At 51.0% G+C, this 22,219-nt stretch overlaps 1 protein-coding gene across 2 annotated transcripts; it reads left to right on the top strand.

Moving 5' to 3' along the window:
* Nucleotides 1-5,718: 5,718 nt before the first annotated feature.
* On the top strand, nt 5,719-22,002 carry LOC120384166 (fractalkine-like). 2 transcript variants are annotated; one of them, XM_039502505.1, is made up of 3 exons: nt 5,719-5,900; nt 14,829-14,952; nt 17,139-22,002. In XM_039502505.1, exons 1-3 carry the CDS (start codon nt 5,825-5,827, stop codon nt 18,469-18,471), a joined length of 1,533 nt encoding a protein of 510 aa, XP_039358439.1. In that variant the 5' UTR covers nt 5,719-5,824; the 3' UTR covers nt 18,472-22,002. The 2 variants fall into 2 exon arrangements, with proteins under 2 accessions (XP_039358439.1, XP_039358440.1); XM_039502506.1 differs by lacking the exon at nt 5,719-5,900 and adding an exon at nt 13,075-13,230.
* Nucleotides 22,003-22,219: the final 217 nt, after the last annotated feature.

Here is a 22,219-nt window from a genome sequence, read left to right as displayed (position 1 = left end):
ACTGTTGAAAATAGCAATTCCAGTTCTAATAACCACTGGGAAGCATTTCTTGCTCGATTTTATCCTACTTTTTCTACAGCAAGTGACAGTGAATCAGTATATTTGATTTGGGAGAAATGAAGTAACAGCTGCCCAAATTGAGCTTGAGCACTCTTGAATGTTGAGGTGTTCAAATCTGGAAGGCAGGTGCTAGATTCCCTTTCTGAACATTAGCTAAATCTGGAAAGGAAAAGTCAATTTCTGCTTCCATGGCTCAGAAGTGGAAATCCTCCTACGTGCCTGGTAGTGTATCTAAAGCTGCCCAGGTCCAGAGTATCCCCTCCCTTACTTATCATTTTAAATTCTAGTGGGATCCACGTACCTCCCTTGCCAGGCTTCAGATCGAGAGGGGCACTGTCCATTGAGTCCACCCAATTCCTCCTTTGGGGGCTGCAAGGTGAGGTCACACCAGTATCCCTAAGCCAGTCTGGGGATGTCTTCTGAAGGGGATCGCTGGGCCAAAGCCTTCTACTCCTTGGGCACACTACTAGGGTTATCATACATCCGTATTTTCACAGACATGTCCGGCTTTTGGGATTTTAAATAGCCATCCGGGAGGAATTTGTAAAACGCTCAAAAGGTCCAGGATTTCTCTCCCAATGCAGAGCGCGGCATAGCTGACAGGGCGGCTCGGCCAGATTGAGCCGCTAGCATGTGTCTCCATCAGCCAGAGCCCCTCCCCGGCCCCCCCTCCTCTGCCGCCTCAGCACGCCAGGCCGGCAGCGTTCTTGGGGAGGGGGGGGCTGTGGGCTCCGCGGGAGAGCATGGCAGCATGTACGCAGCAGCGTGTCTGGCGCTGCACAGAGCCAGACGCGCTGGTCTGAATGGCGCGGTAAGGGGACTGGGGGGTTGGAGAAGGGGTAGGAGGTTCCAGGGGGGCAGTCAAGGGACAGGGAGCAGGGGGGTTTAGATGGGATGGAGTTTCGGGGGGGCAGTCAGGGGACAGGCACCATTTGGATAGGCATGGGAATCCCGGGGGTTTGTCAGGGGACAGGTAGGGGTGGGATCCTGGGGGAAGTTAGGGTTGGGGGGTCTCAGGAGGGGGCAGTTGGGGACAAGGAGAAGGGAGGCTTAGATAGGGGGTGGAGTCCTGGGGTGCAGTGGTCCCAGGAGGGGTGATCAGGGAGCAGGGGGGGTTGGATGGGTTGGGGTGTCTGTGGGGAGCAGTTAGAGGGAGTGGATGGTGGCAGGGTGGGGCTGCCAAGGTACAGAAAATGGTCCACATTTTCCAGGGGTTCTCCACTGATGGTGATTTGTGGAGTACAAAGAGTAGTTTGTGCAGGTGAGGGATGGTAGAGTACCTTGTTTTTCCCAATGTTGAGAGAGACCCAGGCTGTGATAAGCATCTACAAAAAGATTTAGGGTGCTTTGCAGCTTGACTTCTGTGTGTGCAAGAATGACACAGTCATCTGCATACTGAAGGACCTAGTGATGGAATTCTCATGATCTTAGAGTTTGTTTGGAGACATCGAAGATTGAGGAGTTCGCCATCCATACGCTACTCAATCCCTATTCCATCAGGAAGGTGGTCATGGATGAGAATCAGGATCACGGCAATGTAAACGGAGAAGAGTGATGGAGCAATGAGACAGCCCTGCAAATGGTGAATGATTCAGTCTCTGAGTCATTGCACAGAATGGTGGCAGTCATCCCATCATGGAGTACTCTGAATTTCTGTGGACAGCCAAACCTACACAGCACTTTCCATAGGATATCATCATTGATAGAGTCAAAGGCCTTGGTTAGGTCGATGAATGCCATGAACAGTTCCTGGTGTTGCTCTCTGCACTTCTCCTGAATCTGTCATGCCACGAAGATCATGTTGGTTGTGCCTTGGGATGGCCTGAAGCCACACTGTGTTTCGGGAAGGAGTTCTTCGGCAAGGGGGAGGAGGCGATTTAGTAGGATCCAGGCATGGATCTTCCCTGCGATGGAGAGGAGAGAAATACCTCTGTATTTCCTGCACAAAGATGTGTCCCCTTTCTTGAATATTGTAACAATGTTGGCGTCCTTAAAGTCAGGTGGAATTTCTTCGCAGGTCCAAATTTTGCCGAGGAGTTGGCAAAGTTTGTGCTGGAACATTGTTCCACCAGCTTTAAAAACCTCAGCTGGGATGCCGTCTGGGCCTGGAGCCTTGTGATGTTTTGTCTGGGTGATGGCATGCCAGATTTCCTCAGAAGATGGGAGGATCAGCAAGGTGTTCTGTTGCTGAGCGTTGTGGAATAAACTCAATGGTGTCTTCAGAGATCGTGGATTCGCGGTTTAGTAGGCTCTCAAAATACTCCTTCCAGCATTTTTTCAGGCAGGTTAGAGAGTTTCTCAGGCAGATGTTGCTGGAATGTCTCACAGCTGGCTTGGTCTTGAAGTGCTTTGACGTTGTACCGCTTTTGCTTAGTCTTTGGGTGTTTGTGGTGTTGTGGAGCAAGCTGCAGGTACATGACTGATCTCACTAATCGATGGTCTCTCCAACAATGATTGGTACCTCTCATAGCTCGTGTTATACGGACGTCGGTATAATCTCAGGCTCTGGACTATAACATAGTCAAGTGTTTGGACCGAGGATGTTTCCAGGTGATCTTAAATTTGTGACTCTGCCTAAAGATGGAATTTGTGATGAGCAGGTCATGCTCCACTCATTTGCTGAGGAGGAGAATACCATTGGGGTTTACACTTCCCACCCCTTTGTTGCCTATTGTGCCTCTCCAGAGTTGGGAGTCTCACCTGACTCTGGCATTGGAATCTCCCAGGAGGATGAATTTGTCTGCCTTAGGTGTAGCTGTGAGTTCTACGAAACTGCTCCTGATTGTCTTCCTCATCATCAAGTGTTGGGGCGTATGTGCTGATGACTGTGGCATATTGGTTGTTGCTGAGCTTGAGCCGAAGAGTCATGAGATGCTCATTGATCCCCACGGGAAGCTCCAAAAGCTGACTGTGATCTTATTTTTGATGGAAAAGCCGATCCTGTGACTGCGTCCCTCTTCGGTGGCTTCCCTTTCCAAAAGAAGGTGTAGGCACCTCCATCCGCTTTTACTTGGCCCTCATCGACCTGGCGGGTCTCACCAAGAGCTGCAACATCAATGTTGCGTCTTGCCAGTTCTCTGGCAATTATGGCAGTTCTTTCTGGGCATTTGCTGCTCTGAGAGTCCATAAGGGTGTGGACATTCCAGGTGACGAAATTCATTGTCTTCTATCTCTTGTTTCGGCCGTGGAGTTGAGTGATCCCACTGGATGCGGCCATCCAGTCAGAAGAGTGAGACAGAGCTTATGCTTGGGGCACCTTTTCTAGCCCCCTCCCCATTTGGGGTGAGCAGAGGGGATCCCCAAAAGGCCCTGCTCAGCCACAGCCGCTGCTGCCGAAATGCACTTCTGTCTCAACCAAGCACAAAACGACCATCACACGGCTGCCACCTGCGTGCAGATTTGTGACTAAAGACACCCAGAAATCACCGCTCCTGTCTTCCCCACCACTCGTCCATTGCCGCAGGACTTTGTGCAGGTGTGAACACTTTGGCAGAGGCCTGCGCGTGAAATCTTTTAATGTGGGGAAACACGTGTGCAGGTGGTAACCACACGAAACTTGACAGAGGAGGAAAACCCTGACCCAGTGGCAAGGAGATCCAAGCCAACTAGGGGCCTCCCTCTTGCTGAAACCTCCATCCGCCTTCACAGTCGCAGAGTAGTAGAAGGTCCTCTATGTGCGCCCGATCCACCATTGGGGTCTTGTGACATTTGGGCCATGGCCAAGGGGGACCCTACCAGGAGTAGAAAAGCTCCGGCCAATGGAGCTCTGAAGGTCTTTAGCCCACGCAAGCCTCTCCACCACCACAAGGTTGCGGTGCCTCAGAAAGGGTTGATTTCTACAGCAGGTATTAGATGGCAATTGAGCTTTTGTAAACCTAAAGTGCTCCACTCCCCCACCAGCCTCAGTGGTAACCACTGTGAGAGTGGGTCACTCAACCCCACACCAGAGGTTAAGGTCTGCGGCTTGCCAGAGTAACAAACCACAGCAGCAGTGGTGCTGAGGTTTCCACTGCCACGTGGCGAGGTTTCAGTGCTCAGGTCTCAGTCTGACACCACAACTGTCCAGCAAGTCTGACAAAACCCCCCTCAGAATCTGCATCAAAGCTGCCCTTTCTTTGCTGGCCTGCGAGGAGGGAGGGAATAAGGACATGGGAATGGGTGCGGGACGAATCATGGAGAGAGAATTGGGAGAGGAAAACGTAAGAGCCACCGCTGGTGTAAATCAGCTTCGGTGCATTGGCTTCAGTGCAACTCGGCTGCTTTACACCCCCTGAGGATGTGGGCCAATGGTTCACCTTAAAAGCTAACAGCCCGTGTATCCAAGAAGCCAGGCCCCACATCTTTTCCATCCCGTGGGTGGTATGTTGTATCCCTTCCCTGCCTCTGTGCCCTTAGGCTGCGGGCTCTACGGCCGGGATTCTCAACCTTTTCCTTTCTGAGCCCCCTCCAACGTGCTATAAAAATTCCCCGGCCCACCTGTGCCACAATCACTGGTTTTCTGCACAGAAAACCCAGGGCCGGCATTGGGGGTAGCAAGCAGGGCAATTGCCTGGGGCCTCACGCCACAGGGCCCCCCCACAAAGCTACATTGCTCAGGCTTCAGCTTCAGCCCCGGGCGGCGGTGCTCAGGGCCCCGGGCTCCAGCCCCATGCGGTGGGGCTTCGGCTTTCTGCCCTGGGCCCCAGCAAGTCTAATGCCGGCCCTGCTTGGCAGAGCCCCTGAAACCTGCTCGCAGCCCCCGGCCCCCTGGGTGAGACCCACTGCTCTATGGGGCAGGGGCTGCCTCTTCCTCAGTCACCCGCAAGCCAAAGAATAGAGCTGGTTGGAAACTTTTCAGTGGAACGTTTTGTTCATTGGCAAATACCATTTCCTTGAAATCAAAACCATTTGCAGGAACGTGTCCATGCCAGTGAAGTTTCATTTTTGGAACCGGCGGGGGCGGGGGTGGGTGGGGAGAGAAGCATTTTGCTCAGATCTAAACAGTCCATTGGAGCCTCAGGTGCGGCTCAGTTTGTCATTTCACAATGACACTGGTTTGCAATTTCTCCGGCGTGAGTGACCCTGGAATCACAGCAGTGTAGGGCTGGGCAGGGCCCTGGAGAAAGCAGCAAATCCATCCCTCCAGGCTGAGGCGGGGCCAGGTAAACCTGACCTACCCCGTCCCTGACAGATGTTTGTCCAGCCTCCAGTGACGGGGATTCCACCCACAACCTGCCTTGGAGAAAACAGGAGAAGAGGGAGAAACACTCTGCTTTCCGCTGAAATTGGAAACGAGGTAGCGAGCAGAGAGCAAGGAACAGCCGGACGGCTTCAGATTAATGACACTGGGGTGACTTCTTGTAAATTAACTCTGCTCCTTTGGCATCGGAGTGGAGCCCCGTCAGTTTATACCAACTCCCGTTTTGGTAGTGCCCTGCTACCTGCTATATACAGAAAAGGTTTTATAGTTTACATAATTGACACACTGGGAAATTCCTGGTTCTATCTGTTCTGCCGCCGACTGACATTCCCAACCCTGGTTTTCCCCTGCTCACTCGGTCACGGGACAGGAGCGCGGGGGTGGTAAATCCAGCCTGCACACCCACGTAAAATCAAAATCGAAACCACTTGTTCAATAAAGGCTTGGCACTGCATCGTGCCTCTAGCCCTTGGGACGCTGCTGCTGCTGTGTCCAGACCTAAGACGCAGCCAAGCATAATTCTGGGAAATCACTGCCTGCTTAACAGCCTCCCTCCTGCTGCTACCAGTCCCCGATCGCTGGACGATGAAGGGCACTTCGATCGCGTCTGTCTTGCTGCTGGCACTGGTGGGGCTCTGGAATGTGGAAAACCGCGTCGAAGGTGAGCTGCTTTGAAGTAGAAAGAACTGAAGGAAAGGCTGGGTTTCCTTTCCTGGGATGGTGGGGAAGCCTGCGGGTGAAGCTGATCCATGATACTGCTCTGCGGTGTTATTTCAGAAAGCAAAGATTCCTTTAAGGAAGGAACAGGTCCTGGGTGTGAGGCATAACCTGCCCAGCAAAGAAATGCAAACAAGCCCAGGCTGCAGTTTGTTTTCTGAGTCAGGCGAGGGAACGAGAAAGGTTCAGGATTAGCCAGACACACACACACCGAGCGTCAGAGCTACACGCAGGGGCAGACACACACCGAGCCTCAGAGCTACACGCAGGGGCAGACAAAAAGACCGTTTAGACCAGGCTTGTAATGTTAAACAGAAACTTTAAAAAAAGTAGCTGATAGATTGGCTAGAGCAGTGGGGTTCAAACTTTTTTTCTGGTGACCCAGTTGAAGAAAATTGTTGATGCCTGCGACCCAACGGAGCTGGGGCTGAGGGGTTTGGTGTGAGGGAGGGGCTCAGGGCTGGGGCAGAGGGTTGGGGTGTGGGGGTGAGGGCTGTGGGGCGGGGCCGGGGATGAAGGGTTTGGGGTGCAGGAGGGTGTCAGGGCTGGGGTAGGGGGTTGGGGTATGGGAAGGGGTCAGGGCTCTGGGCTTGGGGTGCAGGCTGGGGATGAGGAGTTTGGGGTGCAGGAGGGGGCTCCAGGTTTGGGGGGGCTCAGGGCTGGGGAAGGGGGTTGGGGAAAGGTAAGGGGTCAGGGCTCTGGGCTTGGGGTGCCGGCGGGGGATGAGGAGTTTGGGCAGGCTCTGGGGTGGGGCTGGGGATGAGGAGTTTGGGGTGCAGGAGGGGGCTCCAGGTTTGGGGGGGCTGAGGGCTGGGGTAGGGGGTTGGGGTATGGGAAGGGGTCAGGGCTCTGGGCTTGGGGTGCAGGCTGGGGATGAGGAGTTTTAAGGTGCAGGAGGGGGCTCCAGGTTTGGGGGGGCTCAGGGCTGGGTCAGAGGGTTGGGGCACAGACGTTCCTCGGGTGGCTCCTGGTCAGCGGCGCAGCGGGGGTGCTAAAACAGGCTTCCTGCCAGTTCTGGCACCGCAGACTGCGCCGAGCCCCAGAAGCGGCCAGCAGAAGGTCCGGCTCCTAGGTGGAGGCGCGCAAGCGGCGCTGTGTGGGTCTCGCCCACGTGCCCCCCCCCACCTAGGACTTCCGGGCGCAGCGCGGTGTCAGAACAGGTAGGGACTAACCTGCCTCAGCCGGGCAGCCCCGCCGACGGGACGTCTAATGGCTCGGGGAGCCGGGCTGACCAGACCCGCCGCCACCCAGTGCCTGACATTCCGTGACCCAGTACTGGGTCGCGACCCGCAGTTTGAAACCCCCTGGGCTAGATACTCAGCTCTACCCTGGGCAAGAATGGGTGTGCATCTGGGTGCCTAAATAGCACCTGGGCACACACGGAATTAGGGATAACTGCTCCTCTGGGCATTCAGCTGGCACAGTGGTGGCCACAGCCATGTGCACAGGCTCTTGGTAAAGGCTTGGATTTGTGTATCCCAGGGTCTGAAAACGTGACCCATTATCTGCATAAGAATATTACAGGGCAGGAAGGTGATATGTTACATGGAGGCTGGTGACATTTGAATGTGGGTATGAGTCGAATCTTTCCAACATACAAAAATGAACCTGGATTGAGTACGCGCCCACAGACCTATAATTGCCTGCCTCTCTCTGTGGTGGGAAACGCCGTTAGAAATGAATCAGGCTGAAGCTAATAGAGATCTATAGAAATGTAATAGGTTTGACGAGGCAGAGTTCTCCGCTGGGCTCAAGGCTGGTTTCCTTGAGGGACCTTCTCGAAGGAGGGTGTTGCTACGTATCACACCACAAGGGTAATCAGAGCCAGTCCTAACTCAACAGGAATGGAGCCTAAACGTTTACCGGGGGCCCCCACAGAACAGCTGGTGTAGAGAATGAGAAATAACAGGACCTTTAGAATCCTTGGCTGCATATAATGATACACCTCTACCTCGCTATAACGCTGTCCTCGGGAGCCAAAAAATCTTACCACGTTATAGGTGAAACCGTGTTATATTGAACTTGCTTTGATCCACTGGAGTGCGCAGCCCCCCCTCCCCTCCTTGGAGCGCTGCTTTACCGCATTATGTCCGAATTTGTGTTATATTGGGGTAGCGAAGTACATACTAGACTATTACTTTCGCTTAGGATTACAAAATCTGTGTCCTGCTAGAAGTAGCAGGGATCTTTGTGATACTCCTCATAGAGGCATTTCAATAAAGGGTCATTTTATGGGCTCTATCTAGGATTTAACAGGGAGGTTTAGCTAAACCAGTGATTCTGAGCTATTCTCTTTTCCATCCCAAGACCCCCACCCCAACTAACTGAGACCCCATCTAGCAATAGGGCCTGGACAGGGCAGGGTGGTCATGACCTCTAGGTTGGGAATCTATAGTTTGAACCATTCTACAGAGTTCTACAGCAGGGGTAGATTTCTCTACTCAATCAATAAGACGGTTCAAAAATCCTATAGAAAGGTTCTCATGTTCTATTAAATTCTGCAGGACTGTTCCATAAGGCTTTACCCAGTTCATGTGGATGGGCATTAGGTTTTGTTTTGCTATAATTATTTTTAAACCTTCCATCATCTTGATCTCCCACTTTTCTCATAATGCAACTTCTGTCCTCCTTGGCCAGCTGGCAGTGGCAGAAGACTGTACTGTGTCTGGCTTCCCTTGTGAAGTCTCCAGTCAAGATATTTATAATCAGAGAGAGGCGCAAGCTGCCAAGTAGTGATGTGGGTCAGGGTAAGAATGTTTCCAAAGCTGGGGGATGTCAGAGCCAGGGTTTTTGCTTGGCCCATTGCAGAGACAGGGGCCAGTACAGAATCAGAGCCGCACTTTCCTCAAAGAGAAACTGATGAGCTTCAGTTCATTTGCAAAATTGACACCATCAGCTCAGGATTAAACAAAGACTGTGAATGACTTGCCAACTACAAAAGCAGTTTCTCCTCCCTTGGTGTTCACACCTCAGCTGCTAGAAGAGGGCCTCATCCCAGGGCCGGCTCTAACATTTTTGCCGCCCCAAGCAAAAACAAAGAGCGCCGCCCCACCCCCCGAGCGTCGCGTTGCCCCCCGAGCGTCGCGTCGCCCAAGTTCCCGCCCCACCGAGCATCACGTCGCCCAAGCCCCCCGCCCCTCCCGAGCACCGCACTGCGCCACCCAAATCCCCTGCCCCCCCGAGCGTTGCATCGCGCCGCTCAAGTCCCCCGCCCCACCCGAGCGTCGCGCCGCCCAAGTCCCCGCCCCTCCCGAGCACCGCACTGTGCCACCCAAGTTCCCACCCCTGCCGCCACGTCACATCGCCCAAGTCCCCGCCTCCCGAGCACCTCACTGCGCCACCCAAATCCCCTGCCCCAAGCGCCACGTCACATCGCCCAAGTCCCCGCCTCCCGAGCACCGCACTGCGCCACCCAAGTCCCGCCCCCGAGCACCGTTTCACTGCGCTGCCCAAGTCCCCGCCCCACCGAGCGCCGCGCCAAGTCCCCGCCCCCCCGAGCACCGCACTGTGCCACCCAAGTTCCCACCCCCCTGCCGCCACGTCACATAGCCCAAGACCCGCCTCCCGAGCACCGCACTGCGCCCAAGACCCCGCCCCACCCGAGTGTTGCGCCGCCTAAGTCCCCACCCTCCCGAGCATCGCGCGCCCTAAGTCCCTGCCCCGAAGGCCACGTTGCGCCGCCCAAGTCCCCGCGCCCCCAGCACAGCACCACGCCTCCCAAGCCCCACCCCCCACTGCCGCCTGGCCGAACCAAAAAAAACCAAAACCAAACCCCGAGTGCCGCCCCGTCCCAAGGTGCCGCCCCAAGCACGTGCTTGGTAGGCTGGTGCCTGGAGCCGGCCCTGCCTCATCCTCCCTGATTGAACTGACCTCGTTATCTCTAGACTGATTCTTGCCTGCATATTTATACCTGCCTCTGGAAATTTCCACCACATGCAGCTGACGAAGTGGGGATTCACCCACGAAAGCTCGTGCTCCAAAACGTCTGTCAGGCTATAAGGTGCCCCAGGACTCTTTGTCACTTTCCCCAACGTTCGCCGAAGGGGAAGGTTCAGATCTGGGGGTTGGGTCAGGCCTGTTTCTACTTAAGCTAAAAAGACTGGCTCAGATTCTGGTCCCTCACGGCTCAGGGGGTGTATAAGGTCCGTGAAAGGCTGCAATGGCCCCAGGGAGGATCCCACTGGCACAGGGTTGCCAGGAGCAGGGGCCTAGGAGGGGTTGGGAAAGGGTGGGGCTGTAGCACATGGAATTGTGGGGTCTTGGAGCAGCCCACTGGCTACTAACCCCTGGAGCAGGCACTGTCCAGGCAGTTTAGCTTAAAGCCACTTTTCCTTTTCTTCTGTCGGCGCAGCCGCTCCTGCGAGCCCAGTGCAGACCCAGGCTCAGTGGGAGTAACCGTGAGTAGCGACACGTTTCAGAACAGCCCCAGTAATGACCTGCTGGCTGGGAGCGGTGGGGGGGGCAGATTCATCTATACGCTAGTGTCCCCGTGCCTCAGTGGGGCCCAGCTGAGAATACCAGCTTCAGGACAGACTGCTGAGCAATAGGACAGACTCACCTCAAACCGGTGGTTATTCTAGCATTAGATTACACCAAGCCAGTAGCCAAAGGGAACGTCTCTCTCACCACATCAGTTAACAAACATCAAACATGCAGTCGCCTTCGGCATTCCAGCCCCCGGCTCTCCACCCAGCCACTGCACTTTATGGTGAGTGGTTACTGAAAACCAATTTAATCAGATATCGGGTCCTTCCAAGCCCAAGGGATCAGGATTTAGCCTGGTCAATATATAACCGATCTTACCCAATAATCACGCGGATGCCAGTCCTTTAGTAACCAAAAACTAAAACGTTCATAATAGAAAGAAAGAAAGAAAAGCAGAGACTTATTGAATGGTGAAAGGAAACATGTACATGCAAGGGGTTGCAAAGGCCTTAGATCAGGTTTGTAGCCATGATGGAATAAACTGCTACTTTGCAAAAGTCTCTCTGGAATCATTCACACAGATTAGGGGTCATCCGTCCTTGTTAGACATCCAGTCCAGAGAAACGAAGCAGGAAATGAAAACAAAATAGCAATGTCTCGGGTATCTTTTAATCTCCTCTGCCATTGAAAATTACTGTCCCAAACAAAGCCCCACACCCCCGGTTTGTGGAAAGGTACAGGCCCAAAATGGAGTCCAGGGTCACATGAGCATGTCACATGTCTTTACATGGTTGGCTGACTCACAGAGCTTGGCCATTGGCCCACTTGGTGTCTGAGGCATCCTCAGGGCGAGCTCTCTGGACAGGATGAGTTTCTTTTATAGCCCGTTGTGAGAGCTGAGGGTTCTTGATGAGCCATCAACACAGAGCTGTCTAGTCTTGATGTATATCTATCTGAGAGGTGTCACCCAGGAACAAACACATTTGAAATGTAAATACATTAATAACTTTAGATATAAAGACGATACATGGATTTAAACAGGATCATCCTACTTTGCAAAGCATCACTTTTCCATTGACACCGTACATGACATACTTTGCGCAAGATTTGTCGCAATTGTATAACAGGAGTCGCAATAATGAGTCAATGGTCATCTTTGCTCATACACCATCCCACCTAGAGCTACCCACTGGGGTCTATAGGCTGCAGAGTGCTTACGGAGCAAAGCTCAGCCAACCAGATATACCCTGTTGAGAGCAAACAGCCCAGCCCCTTCGAGTCCCGTCCCAATGCGAATCCCCTCCCCCCTCGCAATGTGTACTTTACTCTCTGGGCATGCGCTCGGGGTATGTACGCAGAGCTGGCTCAGGCTGTAAAATTGCTGTGCGGCTGTTCAGGCTCGGGCTGGAGTCTGAGCTCTGGGACCTCACAAGGGGGGAAGGTCCAAGAGTCCCGGCTCCAGGCCAAGCTAATTTTTAGCTCTGCAGCCCGAGCCTGAGTCAGCTGACCCAGGCCAGCCACAGGGTCTTTCATTCCACTGCAGACCTACCTCACTGGCTCAGGGTCAGACGCTGCCCTCCCCTCCCCTTGCTCCTGTGGAGTAGCAGTAACTCCGTGAGTAAGCCTCTCGCTTACCAAAGGGTCACTCACTGCGGGTCCTTGATGGTGAAGGTTTGATGACTCTATTGCCCTTACAACAGCAAATATTTGTATAACTTCCCTGAAGTGGAAGAAACCAGGCACCACAGCCCAGACCGCTTAGTGCTGAGCATGAAGGGAGACCCTTTGGCCTAGTCTGTAATTCATTAACTAATCCATGGGAACGAACAGAGAACTCAGGAAAAAAAATACCATAAGGAAGTTATGGGGTGGAAGCAATGATTTTAATTTAGCTAAAAGGAGCATGGAAGACATGCCAATCCAAACACGCTCCAATGCCAAAGCACGCAGGGAAGAACGTAAGGTTTGATTGTGCAACCCCTGCTTACGGTGGACGGGCAGCAGCCTCAGTGAAGGCAATGGGCTCGCTCGCAGGAAGAAAGTCTCCCCAGTGTGCGGCAGGACGGCACCATTTGGCCCGTATTGAGCAAGATGCTATTTTTGCAGAACGATGTTTTCCGTAGCCATGTCTTAGAAAGGCTACCTGGGATGTGTCTATGGCTCTCCTGTTAATATCTAAGCACGGGGAATAGTTATGAGAAAACTCACAGAAGGTCTCCCAAGACGTTTCCTTTGCACCTTTTCCCCAACTCCCAGGAAGTGCTCAGAGACTGAGCATATGCCCACACAGCAGCTGGCCACGTGCTTTGCTCGAGCTACTGTGCTAAAAATCGCCATGTAGTCAGAGTAGCACGAACACCTTCTCAGGTGAGCCACCCAAGTACAAGTCTGCCCAACCCCATGGGTATGTCCACGGCCGCCGCAGCCACACGGCTATTTTTAGCACGCTACCTGGAGTGGAGCTAGCACCTGCAGAGCTACCCGCTCTGGGAAGCACCTTCCAGCTGCTTTGCAGACATACACTCTATGGCGACAGGCCCCTACGTACAAACCCTACGTTAAGCGACGAGGTGGGTGGAGTTTATTTGTATGGGAGCCGTTGCTGGGGAACAGGCTATGTACAGGATGGCAGCAATAGAGCAAGCTTACCTCATAGTGCCCCATCAGTGACAGTGCCTCAGCCCTGACCTGTAAAGCCGCTCATCCTCCGTGACCTCTGTGCTGAGAGCGCCAGCAAAGGGGCCAAGGAACGACCGCTGCAGCAGTTGCTTTTGTGACAAAGACATGAGCCACTAGGACCTGGACTGAGACCCATTACTTTGTTTCACAAATGCCACCAAGCGGACGAGGTGGGGGAGGTGATATCTTGTATTGGGCCAGCTTCTGTTGGTGAGAGAGAAAGAGAGAGAGAGAGAGAGTGAGACAAGCTTGGGAGCTTACACACAGCTCTTCTCCAGGGCTGGGAAAGCGTCACAGCTAAATACAAGGCAGAACAGCGTGTTTAGCGTGAGTAGGTACCGCATATCTCAGGGGACCATTCGAGGTGAAGTGGCCCCTTAACACTACTCCAGTCAGAGGGAGGAAAAGGGCCAGGGGAGGGGTTTGTTCGTGAGCTATAGATTGTTGTAATAATCCATAAATCCGGTGTCTCTATGCCAGGGGGGGACAAACTACGGCCCGTGGGCTGCGTCTGGCCTGTAAGACCTTATAATCCAGCCCCTCAAGCTTCACTGCCCCGCGCCAGCTAGGGTGACCAGATGTCCTGATTTTTGGGTCTTTTTCTTATATAGGCTCCTATTACCTCCCGCTCCCATCCCGATTTGTCACACTTGCTGTCTGGTCACCCTAGCTCCAGCTCTCTCGTCTGGGAGCGGGGTCGGGGGCTTGTTCCGCTCCACCCGCCCAGCGCTCTGGCATGATGCGTGTGAGGACACTTGTGTTACTCCAGTGTCCAACCCAACACACCTCATGCACCATCAGCGCCTGGAAGGTGCAAGCCCAGGTGCCTGCTACTTTTTGGCTTAGGTGACTTTCCTACCACCCACAGACGACTCGATTGTGGGCTGTCGGGCTCTACCTGGGAGGAGATTTTTGAGCACAGGGAGCTGGTGAATCTCAGTGCGTTCCTATGACTGGAAGCTGATGCCCGACGAATCCAGGCCAGCGAGAGGGCCCAGGTTTTTCACAGTGCATGCAATCTTGTAAAACAGGGATTTGATTTTGAAACTTGTGTTGTCCCTGTTGGAACATGGCGTGTTAAGTTTGTGAGCATTCATGGCCCGCCAGACAATTTCCATACCCAGATGTGGCCCTCAGGCCAAAAAGTTTGCCCACCCCTGCTCTACTCAGGCCAAGAGTTTTCGTGTCTCATGTAGTTCTGAATTTAAGCTCCCAGGCTAATCTTTTGAAAGTGCTGTGCAGGTTTCCTTTGAGGCTGAGGACACGATCTGGTTGACCTCTTTGTGAGAAGTGTTCACACACAGGTGATGTGATGTTTTTGTCTTTTATCATTTTCCTGTGTGAGTTCATTTGGGAGCGTGGTGATTGGTTTTACCCACATAGTTGCTATTGGGGCATTTAGTGACGATGCTGTTCAGATTTGAACTGCGGCCCACACAGGCAAGAGTCTCTGTGCATTCCCCATCCATCCCGAGCCCACTGGGGGCTTTTATTTAAGGATGTCTCAAGATTCTTTTGTTTTCACATGCTTTTGCTGCTAGGGTCTTCCCCTAAATTCTTACAGCACTCACTTAGCCCTGATGAGAATGTAGTTGCTAGGATTTGTTTTCACTGATGCAGCGTGCTTCCTTTTAAGATTGCCAAATTAGACAGCAGGCTTTTACTTTCTCCATGCAGGAGGACAATAGAGATGACGTGCAGCTTTCATTGCATCCAGAGCATGAACTGATACTTACGTTTAATTTTTAATTATTTTTTTTTGCCTTAGGACAACCCAAAGCATTTGTGAAGTGCAAAAAATTATGCACTGAATTTTCACGAAAAGAAATACCCCAGAAACTGTTGAAGACCTATAGGAAGACAGAACCATCATGTCCCAAAGCCGCTATCATGTAAGTACTTTTCTACCATGTGGTCCTCTTTTCAGAATCGATTAATTTAATTTGCAACTCTGGGAATAAATGGGACAAAATCCTGCACAGATCCTCGTTTTGGTGCAAAACACATGCTGGAAACTGCCCACAGGCCGCTGAACTCAGGGCTCCATTGTTCTAGGTGATGTACACACACATAGTGAGCCAGGCCCTGCCCTGAAACAGTTCACAAGCTAAATACACAAGACAGACAACGGGCAGAAGAAAGGAAAGATTATGAGGACTGTTTTACAGATGGGGGACCAACGGAGATGAAGGCCTTGTCCACACGTACAGTGCTGCTGCAGCACCACTGGAGCGCTTCGTGAAGATGCTACCTACGCTACGTCGACAGGAGAGCTTCTCCCCCTCCTGGAGAGGAGGTAGCTATGTCGGCGGGAGAAGCCCTCCCGTTGACAGTGCTGTCTACACCAGGAGTTAACGTCCGTATCACTGAGTCGCTCAGGGCTGTGGATTTTCCCTGAGCAATGTAGTTATAGTGAGATGAATGGGTAGCGCGTAGACCAAGCCTAAGTGTTTTGGCCAAGGTTCTACAGGAAGCCTGAGGCAGAATCAGGACCTGAAGAGCAGGCCTCTGCCGTAAGCACAAGTCCAGCCTTCCACTCTGAGAGCCCCTGGGAACTCATTAATTCATTTTAAACAAACCTGACAATTGCTACATGTGGTTTCAATTTATAAACACTTTACACAGTTACCAGAAATTCAGCCCCTGAGAAAAGGCTGGGGAAATATTTCAACGTTTTTAATAGTTTACTTAGCCTGGGCCAAATTCAGCCCTGGTTTTAAGTGGGTGCAACTCTCCAAATTTGTTACAGATTTGGGGCCAGAGCCTCAGCTGATGTAAACTGGCATAGCTCTACTAACATGGGCCAGACCAGAGCATGATTGAGTGGTTCGGGTTCCAGGCTGGGAGTCATGAGTAGGGAAAATGTGGATTTTTTGGATGAAAAATTGGAAATCAGAAATTTTTGGCCAAAACTTTTCAGCTGAAAATATGAAATTCTTGATTTACAAATGATACCTTGGTGCCTCATGGTAACTGTAGTTTGGGTGCTTCAAGCTCCCATTTTCCTCAATGGCCTGGGTTCCTTGGACAGACTACATCTCCCATGTTGCACTATGGTCTTCCCTCTTGATGCAACACATCATAGAAGTCCCTGGTTGTAGTGCCTCATGGGAGATGTAGTCTGTCCAAGGAACCCAGTCCCGGCGGGTGGAGAGAGGGGGAATGAGGCAGTCAGGATACAACTCCCATGAGGCACCATGGCAGAATTTCCAGATCACAGCTTTTCCATTTCGGTTTCCAGCTGAAAAATTTGGACATTCGTTTTTTTGGGTTTTTGTTTGTTTGTTTTATTTTTTCTGGACAAAAAGTCAAACATTTCCCGGGAACGCAGACACTTTATCTTAAAAATTGCATTGAGTCAAAAACCTACCAGCTCTAGTCAGGAAAGCTGAGTTCTGTTCCCCGTCTGGCAGTGACCTGCCTCTTTCCCCTCCCACTGTTGATCTGCTCTGTCTATTTAGACTGTAAACGTTTTGGGCCAGGGACTTGTCTCTAGTTATGTTCACGTTGCACAACAGAGCCCTGAGCTCAGTAGGGGCCTGTAGGTGCTAAATAATAAATAACAATCTGGTGTCAGAGAGGCACAAACATGGAACCCCATGATGCCATATTTGCAGCCACTTTACAGAGCAGAATTGTACTTTCAGTGTTAGTCTGGCCCTGCTCCCACTGCAGTGGGTGGAAAAATTCCCTTCGGTTTCAGTGGGAACAGGATCCGACCCTATATGTGATTACACAGTCGGCCCCTCTTAACTTCATTACAGCATCCTCAGGTGAAAATCGGGTCAACTGCCCCATTTCAAAATAGTTACTTTAACAATGAACAGGAAAAAGAAAGTCAGGAAATTATTCATCACATCAGATCCTGACTCAAACACCAGCTGATTATATCTCTATCTCCTGCACACTAGAACATGGCTATATTTAACTTTCAGAAGTCATTGGGAAAATGGAATGTCTCGAGCTTCTGCCAAGGTAGCATGAGCTTCCTTACGGCTGCTTTTATCCAGGCTTTGCATATTTATCAGCTCTTCCGTTCTGTTTCTTGTGATTGTTACTGTTTCTGGTCTCTCTTCAGATTTGTCACTAAGAAGAATAGAAAGTTCTGTGTAGATCCAGAGGAGAACTGGGTGAAGGAAGCAGTCCGACAGCTAAACCAAGCCCCTCTGAATCCGCCACTTTCAAGCACCGTCACTTCTGCAGTTGTGCAAGAAGGGGCAGGCGTTTTTCACAGAGTAGTTGGCGATGCTGGCTCTAAACCAACACAGCCCAGTGTTCCGGCCAATCCCATTCATGGGGCTGGCACACCGGTTTCACACGTATCTGTTGTGAGGACGGAGGAGCCCAACGTATCCATATTGACTGTGCAAGAGACCAAGAAGTCTTCTACAAAATCCTTCTCTGCATTACCAGAGACTGTTACTCCATCTACTATCCACCCTGAGCTTGTTGCCAACGGCAGCGAAGTTTCCATAAGATCTGTTACAACGCCAGCAGCTGACATACCAGAGAGCACTTCCAGCAGATTTCATTCAGTTCCCACCCCTGTCATGAAAAGCTCTGAGAGTTTCGTAGAATCTAGAAACAAGTCCACAGGATCTACTATCAGTCCAACAACTGATATACCTGGCACAGCTCCCAGCAGATTGAATTCAGATCCCACCACTGTTATCAAAGGGTCTGAGAGTCCCATACAACCTACATACAGCTCTGTAGGCTCTGCTAGAAATCAAACAGCTGGTGGACTTGCCAGTGCTCCCAGTAGATTTATTTCAGATGCGCCATCCATTGTAAATGGCCCTGAGATTGCCAAGTTGTCACCTACGTTCCTGACACCGTCTCTACTAGAATCTGTTCCCAGCAAGCCTGTTATAGGCCTTACATCTATAGGGCAAGTGACTGAGAACTCTACCATAAAACCCACATCTGTTCTAAAAGGAAGTGATGCCACCAAGGGATCCACTCCACACCCCACATCTCCTGGAGGAGAAAGTGGTTCTGTCAGTCCCAACAGTGGTGATGAAAGAGATGCTGTTAGTGACTCTACGGCTGATGCTCGCACAGGTAGCTCCTTATCTCCTTTAGGAAAGAAAGATCCTCCTCCTTGCTCTTTTCCTGAATCCATTTCATCTATAGAAATGTCAGTCCTTTCCGTCAAAAGCTTCCCACTTCAGAACAGAGCAAAGGGGCCTTCAGATGGTCCCTTGGTGTCCAGCATTTTGCCTGCATCCCGAACCCACATCCTCAGCCTTGCTTTGCTGGCAAGCATTCTGGGTATTTGCAGTGCCGCTGTATGGATGTATGTAAAGGCTAAAGTCTGCCCTGAAGACTCAGCTAAAGAAACGGTACAAGGCTTGCTCTTTAATCAGCTGGGCTCTCGAACTAATGAATACGCTATGGAAGCCATCTGAATCCTTCATGGCATGGACTTGGGTTGCTACTGCTAATAGGTGGACTCTAGGATGTTTCTCTAACAGGGAGCAGGGAGGCTAAACCTGGCATTAATCAGCTTTATACCGGACTAAGCCAAAAAACAATGCAAGGCAAATGGGCCAAGGTAGAGAGACACTAAGGAAACTCACAGCTTCTGAGTGGAATGCCAAAAAATACCCAGGGAGCCAAGGGCGACGTTTTAGGAACGAGTTGCTTGTCTTTTGTCTTGCATCATTATATGCAAAGGTAACAGCAGTTATAGAGCAGCTCAGCTGCTGTTTGCCAGTCGGTGCCAAAGGCATGTTTTTGAACTGGTACTGGAATAGTTCCATTCCGGCACCATCCAGCTAAAAACCCAACCAAGCTGCTCTCAAGCTGAATGCCTCGCCACCTCGAGCCTCTCCCTGCCTGAAGCGCGTGGTCCCAAACTTTGCATTTGTTACCCCTCTGCGGCTTCACTCCTTGCGCTTTGGGTCCCCATGTGGTGCCATTCTGTTTCGATTCTGTTTGCGTGATGCCTGAGGTGTCATTCAACTGGTTGCTGGCTTCCAGGGCCAACCATGTCACTAACTGTTACCAGACCTGACCACTTTGAGTCCAGTTTTCCAATGGGGCTGCCTAAAGTTAGGCCTCGGAATCCAGATTTTGGCAGCTAAACACCCACTGGAAGCAACTGAGAATCAGCACGTAGTAGGGTGACCAGATATCCCGATTTTACAGGGACAGTCCCAATATTTGGGACTTTATGTTATATGGGCTCCTATTACCCCCCACCCTGTCCCGATTTTTCACACTTGCTGTCCGGTCACTCTAGCACTTAGTGACCTAATGCTGAGCACCTGCAACTTGACACCTGTGAAAAATCAGGCCATGATTGGCTAAAACAAGAATGAAGGTGTCTAACTAAGGATTCAGGGGACAAACTTTAAGCACCCACACTGAAAAACTGGACTCATTGCTAATCAAATTGCTCCTCCAGTTGTGGTCCCTGGACCGAACCAGTTCCTACCACAAATGTGATGTTACAGAACAAAGACATACTCTTGTATATATAAAAAAGAGCCATTGTGATACCTGAAAAGGAAAGAAGCCACCAGACCCCAAACATCTAGTTATTTTCCAGTGTGGAGTCTGATTCTGGAACCAGTGTGGAGTCTGATTCTGTCTGACAGTTACAAAAGACAATGAAAGGGTAGTTTCCTTTTAGAGCCCTGAGTAACTAGCGGTAATACATTTGGACTTAGGAGCATAGAAACTACTCTTCAGGAACAGACCAATGGTCCATCTAGTCTAGTATTTTGTCTCTGACAGTGGCCAACGCTGGCTGATACAGAGGAAGGTGTAACACTCCTACACTAATGCACCTTTGTATCGATCTGTCGCAGGCTTATATATAGCATCTATCACCATAGTATTAATGCATTGTAAAGCTACTAGGGGACAGATTTTTATGCAAACGGTTATTGATTTTCATACGTCTAGACATTACAGAATCTAAGTCCTATGGGTCAAATCCTGAAGGTCCCTTACTCAATTTTTATTGTCCTCACTCAGGACAAATTTCCATTGACCCCAGTAGGACTTTTGCCTGGGTAAGAAATCGTCAGGATATGGGCCACTGTAGCTACACACGCACATATATAGATACAAAACGAATCCAGTGCTGCACTTATTGACTTTAATGTGACCAGGACTGGACTTCCAGAATATAAATGTGCGTGCAGAAAACATATTAAACGTATAACAAAAGCTAAGACACATAAAATGCAGCTGCTTTATCTGATTAATACACTAAGTACATACAAACAGTAGAACAAGCTAACCACAGCTGATTCTGTACTTAACCTCTGGGAAAGAAAAGCTAGACAAGGCATAGGTGCTGAGGTTACCCCAGTTGGGAACCAGCAGACACGCGTGTAGAGGGACTCTGACCCAGAAGCTGGACTGATGGGTTTCATCCCAACAATATTTGGTTTTGCTTGAGAGCCAGTTCCCTTCCCCTTGGGTGTTGGTTTTGTAGAGGGGGCTGGAGGTAACGTGGTACGAGGGATTCCGAGTGTGATCGGATACAGTGTATACTTGAGTTTTATGTGTGAAATTCAGCCCTGTGCAGAGGGCCGGCACCCAATGACTAATGCATTACTTTAGCCCTATTTGGAAGTACATAGGCCTTCATGCACGGGGGTGAATTTAGCCCTATGGGAATAGGAACCCATAGGTTGTCAGAATGATGTACAAAGGATAGTCCTTTAAATACAAAATTTAGCCTTTTATTTTTATAATACATAGCTTTAGAAATGTAATGCAAATGCAGAGTGCAGACTACTGATCTCCTAACCCGTCCCTTGCTAGTGAACGTTAGCAATGCCTGGGACTGACGGATGCCTTCAGTACAAAACTGTGTCCTCCTGGTGTTCTAGCAATGATCATGGACTTCATCACAGCATAGCTGGAGTGAGATGCTGCAGGAAGGAGGACTGGTGACTGAGCAGCTATTGTCTTCCCTCTTCCCACTAAGCCAGTTCTCGACTAATGACCCAGGAGGCTGTTGAGGGGCGCTTTGATGTTAGACCTGCAGACCTAAAACTGAGGTCTGGGCCACTGGAAGAGCCCATGGCACTTTTTGTGAGAGAAAGGGCTTTAGTGCCAGTGTCCCGGCCCAATGCCGTCTCAGAGTCTGCCCCTTACATTCCTCCTGCGGCTGTTTATATAGGGCTCGAAGGGCTATTCCTCCTTTCTTGATCGAAAGGTTATGGTGCCTTGTGGTGTGTGGTGAGAAGCTGGCTCCTTCCATTTCAGTGGTGGGGCCCTTTAGATGTGGGCTGCACAAGGCAGGAGCAACCCTAATGCCCCTAGCAGCAGGGCAGTTGTGGAGCAGGGGGAGCATGTTTTCCCTCCAGCACCGTGCCCCAGCCACTTGGCCATGCCCCCTTATCCAGTCCACACTCAGCCAGACAGAGCTGATTGCCCCTGGCTGTGCTGAGGGTCATTTTTACGCTCAGGGCTGCAAGCATCCATATGGTGTAGGATAAGGCAGCTAGGGAGTTCTTGGGGCCGCTACCTGGCCAGTGTGTGGGCGGAACTTTGGAATTCCTTTCAGCTAATAACGGGCTAGGAATTACTTAAACCATTGCAGTTTCTTAGCAAATGCCAGCTCACATTGGGCCCAATCCGCCGCCACTGGAATCAGAGGCGAACTTTGCCATTGACTTTTACTAGTACAGGCTTGGGATTATTATTTCTTTAAAAAATCCTGCGCACTGGTCATCTTGGCAGGGTGCGGGAGGACTGACTGTCCAGGGTGGACCTTTGTTATATTGGGGTGATGCGGCTGGGAACAGGGGATTCCAATTGCATTCTCTGTACTACTGAAAGTGTTATTTAATGTAAAGCACAAGGTGAAAAGGATTGGCGCGTGCTAAGATGTAGTAATGTGCCTGGTATATGTATCGTATTCTCTATTGTATTTTCGTAAGAAAACACCAATAAAATTCGATGACAAAAGTCAATGTCTTCATCAAAGGATGTAGTTGGCTGACTAGTGACTATCAAGGTCTCGAGGCTAATGCCAGCACTGAGGAGAAGGGAGTTGGGACTTTGATAATCTGGGTGAAATGGGGTCCCATTACTCTTACTGGCAAAGCTCCCATTGATTTCAATGGGGCCCTGGTTGCACCCCATGTGTTTGCACTTGATGGACCACATGCTGCCCTAGATCTTTGCACA

The sequence above is a fragment of the Mauremys reevesii genome, linkage group 16 (assembly GCF_016161935.1).
Source record: "Mauremys reevesii isolate NIE-2019 linkage group 16, ASM1616193v1, whole genome shotgun sequence".
Taxonomy (NCBI): Eukaryota; Metazoa; Chordata; order Testudines; family Geoemydidae; genus Mauremys; species Mauremys reevesii.
This window is presented reverse-complemented; position numbering and strand designations above follow the sequence as displayed.